The sequence below is a fragment of the Diadema setosum genome, chromosome 3, assembly GCF_964275005.1.
Source record: "Diadema setosum chromosome 3, eeDiaSeto1, whole genome shotgun sequence".
NCBI lineage: Eukaryota > Metazoa > Echinodermata > Echinoidea > Diadematoida > Diadematidae > Diadema > Diadema setosum.
In genome coordinates, this window is record NC_092687.1 from 20,551,080 (window position 1) to 20,560,549 (window position 9,470).

The window sequence follows — 9,470 nt, forward strand, 5'->3', positions numbered from 1 at the left end:
AGACAATCTGTCAAAAAGCTTTGAAGTTTTGAAGTTTCAGTGACTAGCATTGCTGGATGAGGAGACTACCGTACTACTGGTTTGTGGTGTCACATGCATAGAGCATGTGTACATCCAAAAAAAAAAAAAAAAAAAAGATGAGGGAAATTCAACATATTTTCATTTTTCTCATATGATAAAGGACTTGCTTCTTTGCATCGTTCAGAAGGAAGGGGAAATGATATTGCCTTATACGTCAGTAACAAGTGAAGGAAATAGTTTACTCCCCCCCCCTCCCCCCAAAAAAAAAAAAAAAAAAAAATGTGGAATTCTCTAAAATCATATATTCCAGTCTGTGCATATGACATCACAAGCTGTAGTCTTCTCATCCAGCGATGATAGAAACTTCAAAAATTCATAACTTTTGAAGAGATTGTATGATTTTTCTCAAATTTTCAGTGATGTGATGTAATAATTTGCTGCATTCACTCAATTCACATGAATATTAAGATGAGCTTTTCCTTTAAATTGATGTACTGTGTAAATATCAGTCATGAATGTGTTTCATTCAAAGATATTTTCAATGTTTTGTCTAATTTTCCTTCTTGCAGCTCCGTACCCAGACAAGGCCGCTGAGGCAGCATACCCTCCACCCCAGCAACCAGGGGGTTATGCACCTGTGCCAACAGAACAAACCCCCTATCCACCACAACAGACCCCCTACCCACCGCAGCAGACACCCTACCCTCCCCAGCAGAGCCCCTACCCACCCCAGCAGCAGGGCTACCCAGCCAAGGGGCCTCCACCGGCGTATGGGGAAGGACAGGCCGCTTATGCTGCCTCTGGACAGAATGTTGTTGTTGGGGTATGTGTTTTGATGTTAGTTCTGAAAAGGAGTAATTTTTCTGAAGTACTATGTACAATCATTTATACAGTGTGTACTGTATATAGTAATATAAGTACTGTATGTTTATGTACACGTACAGTATGTATGTATTGCTATTATAGAACATGAGGTCATGCCACAGTGCAGAACCAAAAGAACAAGCCGCCTTGACATCCGGAAGAACTTTTATTGCCAGGTAGTTTAATTATTTCAAAGCAAACTAAATTCAAGGTACTTGGCATAATTTAATCTCACCTCAGCACTGTATGTTTTAAGGCAATTGTACTTGTGTGCTGGTGGTTCTTGTGGCGATGAAAAACCACAGCAATACTTTTAAGAATGAATGATGCAGTACAGGATTTCTTAGCGCTTTCGAGAAGCAAAGTCAGCAATATACCATTGAGATGATGTACAATGTGTATACCTGTACCATGTGTACACAATAAAAAATAAATAAAAAAAAATCTGGTATGTTGCTTTATTTCAAAGAAAAAAAAAAATGTTCTCGTATGTTGCTTTACTTCAAGAACATAACTTGCAGAATTCCGCAAATGAAATCAGTGTTTTTATTTTTTCATATATGTGTTTCTATTTGCATACAATACAATTTTGAAGAGTTTCATGCAGAGACAACTAAAATTATAGTCTTATGGGAGGGAAGGCAAATCTGATGTGCTTAATAATGTTTTAAAGATGCAGTTTGCCATACACTGTAGCAAGGGTGTTTTTAAGCTGCATCACAAAAGCAATCTAAACCAATAAAGACATTCGTGCATTGTTAGCCAGCATGGGTAGTTTGGGTTTTGGGATGTTTTATATAAGAACTTGCCCATACAGTAGTCCTGCATATGTACCTCAGTTCCCAGTTTGAATGAGTAAAATCACAAAGTGTATTTGTAAAAAGTAGTATTTATAGTGGCTGTTGTGGACTCTGTATTCCATTTTGACTCAAGTTTGGTTCTTTGCTTTCCAGCCATGACACAAAAGGTGTATATGTAAGTGGGTATAAAAGTACATGTATGTGTGTAAACAATACAGAAACTTGACAGTACTGGTACTAGTACACTGTTGCATAGATCATTGTTGGTAAGTTTGCCAAGTTTTGTTTTGATAGTTTGATAATCTCTTCACAGTGGTTGCCAGGGAGTTTCAATCCAGTTGGCACACATTTCAGCAGAAAGCTTTGCTGAGTAAGCCTTGAATAAAATCTTTAGTCATCAAGGGAGTCTGTACATTGTGAAAATGAGCTTAAACTTTGAATATACGTAATGCTAACAGTGCTTATTTCCCCCCCCCCCCTCCTCCATTTCATCAAATTTGGGTCAAAGACACTTTTTGAGGGGGCACAAATCTACTTGAAGGGGTAAAACCTTTTGTGTAGCCCTAGACATGCCTTCAGAATCCAAATAGATGTAAGATGTTCATTGGTACCATGCCTCATCCTGAAAATGAATACTAATTTGTAACTTTATAGATCAGCTCAACTGTTTTCAAAAGATTACCTACATGTTATGTGTCTCAGTGCTCTCTGAGTACAATTCAGTCAGTTCATTGTAAAGGCTCATTCACCAGGTCTAGAGAGGAGTGAGATGCATCTTGAAACACCCACTTGTAACTGACCCGACACTGTCTGTCATCTGTGCTACATTGTATGTGTGCATTCTTCCAAAATGGCTACCCCCCCCCCCCCCCACGATGCTTTCTTTTTACACAGTAGTTGGGTAATTGACTACCACTTACATGAAATATCAATTGTTTATTAATTGTTAATCAATATAAAGAGAGTAAATAACATTTTTTTCCCCTTTAAACATGTTGAGGACGAGTCCCAAATATACTCGGGCAAATGTCTGTGGGAAATGAGTGTTCTTGCAGAATCAGCCCGTCCTCAACAGGTTAAGCTTGGTAAGGTACTTTTGTACTATTGCTGTTTATAGTTATATACATGTTTTAACTTTTTTTTTTTTTACAGTTACAGTGTATCTTGATAGTTATCATTATTGCCCTTTATGCAGCCTGCCCCGCAGACAACGGTCATTGTGCGACAGGCGCAGGCGCAGCCAAACGACTACCTTGCCTTTGCCATCTTTGTCACGATCTGCTGCTGTCTGCCCCTTGGTATCGTTGCCATCATCAAGTCAATGGATGTGAGTTTGAAAAAGAAATATCTTCAGCATTATGCTAGAGTGTAATAAAAAGAATAGATAAAAACATGAATGCATAGTACTAGCATTTTCTAGCAAGAGGAGAAGGCGTCGTGTTGTATTACAGGGGAAACGTTGACACAATCTTTTTCATGTTGTTGTTTTTGTGCTTGAAACAAGTACCAGATTTTAACTCATTTGTGATTTTGATATTGCTGACAATTGACACCATGTGTCTTTTGGTGAAGATTCTTGGAGATAGAAAACGGATATAAATAATGAATTCCCAGCTGTCTCCATTCATATTCATAGTGCAAAGTTGGATAAAATGTTCACACTACTATAATTCCCAGTTAGCTGGGCTAGTAGCAGTCATGTAAAGAACTGAGAATGAGAGATATGACTAGTTAAGTTAAATTTAAAGACAAGATGATGGTAAAAGTCATGCATTGCCAGGGGATCATCAGAGTTGTGACCCTGCATAACAAAACCAACAAAAAGTTGCCAGACATGGATTTTTAGTTGAGAACAGATTCTGAAAGGGCAGACTCTATTAACTCTTTATTTGCCATGGTGGAAATCCCCTTTGTGCCATGTTATTCTGAGACACGAAGGTAGTCATGCTTTGAGAGAGAATTCTGTTTTTCCAATCTATTGTAACTTCCACAAATTTCTGTTAAGCTGGACATAATAATGAGCAAAGTTGAAGAGGAATGCCAAGATTAGCTTTGATATTGGATGACAAATCTATTTCTATTTATTTTTTTTGATGACCAGTTGCTGCAAATGTACATTACTGTAAAGGCATGACTTTTGCACATGAAACTGTGAGAGAAACTTAGAATTTACACGCAAATTTAGTTGGGAACACCGCTTGATAGTCAATCACCACATAGAATGCAAGCTGTATGTAAAAGGAACAAAAGCGCGAGAAAAGCTTTCAGTGTACTGCGGGATTAGGCAATTTATGGATTGGTTTATAAAGCGGATTCGTGCGTTTGAGCGGAATATATGCGAAGTTGGCACACCATCGACTGAGTGGGACGTGCGAACATGGCACATAAAGAGTTAACCCTACGTATTTTAACTGGGCTATTTGAGACCAAGTTTTTAAGGGGGGGGGGGTTCAATTTGACCCCCCCCCCTTCAGATCTCAGCCGCCGATCCCGCCATCGCCGCAAAATTTTGCCTGAAGATAGAGCCGGATGTCAACTACAAGATTACATGGTCATACAATAGAAAAATATTGGCTTTCAATTTTTAATAAATTAATTATGCAAATTTATGCATGAAATCATATTTACACCTATAACTCCATGAAAAAGAGTGAATGATTACTAAATTTTTGTGTCAGAGTTCCTCACGACATACTGAACAACTTTGTTGTAAAAAAATGGCACAATCAAAATCAGTTTCTTTTGTTTTTTATTGTTTTGTTAATTTCTTTTGTATTTTTTCAACCTTTTGTTTTCTATTGTTTTTTTCTTTTTCCTTTTTTTGCCAAAATTTGTTGCAGGCACTTTTTCAAGCTTATCTACATTAGAATTGATTAATTTCAATGGTTAAAAGTTGAAATAATCTTATTTATATCAATTAAACCAAAAAACACAATTTGCATTGGATTTGGATCATGAATTTGAGCTGTTTTCGGGTTGACATGCATATATATACGAAACATTGCATAACTTCAAAACGGTGTACCCAGACGTCGCAAATTTGGTCTCAAAATATGCAGGAGACTTCAATGAAAAAAGTCATGAAACGACGCGGCAAAATCTTTGCGCGTTGCAGAATCGCGGCGCGAAATGTCGAGGGGGGGTCAAATTGACCCCCCCCCCCCCAGTTAAAATAGGGTTAAAGCTTTAAAATGATGTATAACTCAATTTAAATGGACTGTTCTAAACCTATCCTAATATTGGAAAGAAAGCACGCACTCTCGAAAGTGTGAACTGAGATAAGAGGCTTTGAAGTACAGGGTCTCTTCAAGCGCTTTATCTAATTCCAAGCTGTGCTAGCTGTGCGATGAATGGAACAAAAAACAGGATGTTAACCACTGGAGCAACAACAATCAAGGGAATATCAAATGAAGCTGAAATTGAGCATGCTTGATCAGCAGATTCTGTAGATGATTAATGCCAGCTTTCAGAGCAGTAGCGTTGTCCTTTCCAAAGTTATTAGAGTTGAAAGAGAAGAGTATGGACAGGGTTTTGAAGAAATAAAAAGGGGACTCTCAAAGACACACTTAATCATGCCATTCTACCAAAAAGTGTTCATAGAAAAACTACTAAAAACACAATTTCCTGTTTTATCATCCCAAACTCTAGTATACTCGTAGTGTAGGAGAAGACTTGCTCTTTCAAAAAATATGATGAGCTCAAGATTGTCTAGGTTAAAGGGTGTGTACAGTTCTGGTCGAGGTGAGGATTTAGCTTTTAACGTTTTGCGAGATATTCAGAAACCACTCTATGAGATGTCAAAGAGCATGCAGTTCTAAGGGGTATCAACAGTTTATTCGATGAAAATCGGTTTTGAAATGGCTGAGATATCCAAAAACAAGGTGAAACAAAGAGATGATAATAAAGTTGTGGCATGTCGCCTTTTATTATTCAATAGCACTTTTTGGATATCTCAGCCATTTGAAAACCAATTTTCATCAAATAAACATTGAATCCTTCTTAAAATTACATGCTCTTTCATAATAATAAGAGGTTCCTCATTATCTCACTTAGGAATGTTGAAAACATGAATCCCCACCTCAACCAGTACTGTACAGTCCCTTTAACCCATTTCACCTATTTTCAGTCCTCGCACAAAATCAGTGCATGCAACTTTTTGTTGTTTTTGTGATGCATGGTCACAGTTATTCTCCGTCAGTCACTAGGAGTTTCGGCCCATTATGAGCAATACCCCCTTTTGGTGATGGGCCAGATGTGTAGTGCACCACCTTCTTTACTGTTAAACATAACAAAAGTAATAGAAAAAAGAAAAAGAGGTAAAAATGAAAATAGCAATGATCACATTGAATTTGATTGGTATACTGAAAAGGAAGCATACAACAGGATATCAGCAACCCATAGTTTGCTGTAGATATGAGTGTGCCTATAGGTATCCCAAACCTTTTTCTTCCGGACCATCTCAAACAGGTGCGCAGCCGCTATACAGCCGGAGACATGAATGGCGCCCTCGAGGCCTCCCGCTCAGCCAAGAACTGGTCCGTGGCCGGCCTGGTCATCGGCATCATCCTGGAAGTCATCGCCATCATCATCATCATCGTCTATTTTGTGGTGATCATTGCGGCCGTCAACACCTACACTCCCTACTGAGTCATTCTCCACTGGGTCTGCAGAACACAGATCTTGCTCTTAGTAAGCACAAGTGGTTGATTGATGGAATTCTTAACATGTACAGCTGATCTCATCACTGAGAATGTAAGCCAGTGGTAATGATATAACAATGATAGTACTAATGTTGATCATACCAATCATACTTGTAGGCTGTGTCATTAAGAAGAAAAAAAAAGTAGAATTAGTCCTTTTCAACACTATCAAGATATTTTCATTGTTTCTCTGAGTGCATCAGTGTTTATTGAATAACACCCTCCCCCTTTCCCCGGTAGATATTCAATAATGTTATATAGATTAAATAAGTGCTCATCAGTTGTTGGACGAACATGATCATGTGATAATGGATGATTATTATGGCTATGAAATTGGAGGATATTATTTTTGCATAAACAAATTAGGGACAAAACCAAAATGACAGTGCAGTGATGCTAGAAGCACCATGCTTGCAAAAATTAATTTTTGTATTCTGTACACGTTGCTAAAAGTAGGTAAATATTAAACATGTACAAACAGAAAGTATAACAATACATCAGATATTTATGACTTTGGCTGCTGAACTGTGTAGATTTCCTTAAAGTTTGTCTGACATATTTTATATATAGGTTTTTTTAGAGAGGGTTGGGAGGGGATACCTTCCCTTTTTAATTGTGCTGATGAATAGTTAGCACTGTACATTGCAGAATGGAAAACTGTCAAAAAATGATTTGTGTTGAAATACTGACGTGGCATGCTACTATAGAATAGGTGGATTTTTCAAAGCTCTAGAATAGAATGATCAAAAGACGTGCCGACGAATATTAAAGAAAAAAATATATATATGTATACATTATATTCTCTACGTGAAGAATGTGTTTCTGTACTGAGCACATATTGTACAAACTTTGTGTTACTCTTTCACCAGACTTTCATCTATTATGATATAGATTTTCAGCAGCTAATTAAGAGGTGTTGAAGGTTTAACTTCTGCCGTGATGTGTCAAAATTGGCATTGGTGCCCAATGTGGCAGTACAAACTAGAATACTTATCCGTGCTTGCTCGATTCTGGTTTGTGTGAGGTTTCTGTACAATGACCCATACATGCAATGCCTGTGTTACACGTTTTAGTGCAGGCTGCCTGCTGTAGTGCTTTCTCTGGAGTGCGTAGAAAATATGAAAAAAAAAATGATTAATACTATACAATCATTGTGTCTTCTATCATTTACTTCTTCCCAATGGAGCTGTAATAGGAAGTGTACAAATCACTCAGAAGAATCATAACCTTTTGACCAGTAGCTTGTTAGATTTTGACCACACAAGACCATGAGGTGGTTAGGACATTCCAGCACATACATGTACCTTGACCATCATTTCTATAGTATGGCCAGTGGGATTGTGCCATGCCCTGATGTAGCTTGAGAACAATGACTTCATCAGGGATTTCTGTAGAACACAGATCATGAGAAAATGGTAAAAGCTGTAAATGAAATTTGGCATTTTTTACAGAAAATCAATCTTTGATAGCCTTATTATTAAACTGCCATCTAAATGATCACATGGAAGACTTGTGAAATTCTGAAGCATTTCTACTTTGGCAAGGCCCAGGATGGTGGTCCTTAGAATCAGCCAATTGCATTCAAAAGAATTGTGATATGATGGATTTTGCTTGCATCTTGTAGTGTGTGGGTACATTATTTCCACATTTTATATGCAGCATTATTATTTTTTTTTTTTAATAATTGTTTTATTTTTTTTTTATTTTGAAGTGAAACAGTGTTTGGGATTTTTTTCTTCATTTTGAAAGTCAAGGATGTGGAGAATAGAAATGCTCAAAATCAATGTTAAATCAATATACAGTGGCTTTATCAGGCTTTAGTTGTAATCAGTCACATGCACTGTGAATACTATGATGCTAAAACAATTTGATATCTCTTAAAATTTACCGTCTTCTTATAGTGTGGAGTATGTCTTTCATATTTTCCCTCATTCTTCTGCCTTCATATTTGAAAAAGAGAACATCTTTATATTCGTTTGCTTTTCAATATTTGGAGTACTCCTCCACTGGACTTCCTGATTGTTATACATGATTTTTGTATGCCTCTACCACTAATAATGTCTTTAGGCATTGTTTATTCTTTAAGAGGTAGTAACAAAATGACCACACTGGATGGGTGGGATTTCATCAGGAGGCATATATAACTTATTCCTCAAGTGGAAACTTTTGCGCATTTCTTGCAACCAGAAACTAGCGCGAAAATAAAAGCACACAAATATTTCTGCTGCCCATATGTTCCAGTAGTTGATGTCTCTATTCCGCAGAATTAAAAACACACAAAACTCTTCTTGCATAGTTAGTAGCCGAGTGCGAAAAATTTGTTGCTCGAAAATATCCACTTTTACAGTAGTAAACAAAGTGACCATATCATGGGACATGTGTGGTTTGGAGGAAAGGACAGAAAGACAAGGGTAGGGAAAGAGTAAAAGGTTTAAAGTGTGGAGATGGGACGGGGGTGGAGGAGGGGGTGGAGGAGGGGTGGGATAGGGGATGGAAATCTGCTTGAACAGGAACCCTCTTTACAGGAACTCGGAATTGAATCCTATGTGCCACCTTTTTGGCAACTTTCAACTCTTTGCTGCCAGTTGAAAAAAAAATAAACAAAGTAGAAGATAGATCAAGCTTTGATGAAGTTGAATTTTCTGTCCTCTGAGAATATTGGAATATTGAAGATGACATAGGTCAAAACAGTGTCAGGTTTGTAGAGGATATTGGGCAGAGTGACATCAATAAAACATCTGTTTTGTGGCTGTTTGATTGTTATACCAGCATACTTCCCACTCTAAATCCTATGGGACGCACTGTATCATTTATAGGGGGGGGGGTGGAGGGGAGAGAGAAATGATATCCATGGTTGTGGCTGGTTTGAAAAGCCAGTTATTTTGTGAGGGTTTATAATAATAATGATAATAATAATAATGATAATAGTAGTAGTAGTAGTAGTAGTAGTAGTAGTAGTAGTAGTAATAATAACAATGATAATAATAACTATAATTGTTATTATTATTATTATTATTATTATTATTATTATTATTATTATTATTATTATTATTATTATTAATGATGGAATTCAAGAAATTTTCTT

At 37.1% G+C, this 9,470-nt stretch overlaps 1 protein-coding gene across 1 annotated transcript; it reads left to right on the forward strand.

Moving 5' to 3' along the window:
- The first annotated feature begins 562 nt into the window (after positions 1-562).
- LOC140246674 (uncharacterized) lies at positions 563-7,489 on the forward strand. Its single transcript, XM_072326015.1, has 3 exons — positions 563-844; positions 2,881-3,012; positions 6,153-7,489. Exons 1-3 carry the CDS (start codon positions 563-565, stop codon positions 6,330-6,332), a joined length of 594 nt encoding a protein of 197 aa, XP_072182116.1. The 3' UTR covers positions 6,333-7,489.
- The last annotated feature ends 1,981 nt before the right edge of the window (positions 7,490-9,470 follow it).

Coding starts and splice junctions, on each gene's coding strand:
- LOC140246674 (XM_072326015.1), top strand. CDS start 563: ATGTTTTGTCTAATTTTCCTTCTTGCAGCTCCGTACCCAGACAAGGCC. Junction 845..2,880: donor GACAGAATGTTGTTGTTGGG/GTATGTGTTTTG, acceptor CCCTTTATGCAG/CCTGCCCCGCAGACAACGGT. Junction 3,013..6,152: donor CCATCATCAAGTCAATGGAT/GTGAGTTTGAAA, acceptor CATCTCAAACAG/GTGCGCAGCCGCTATACAGC.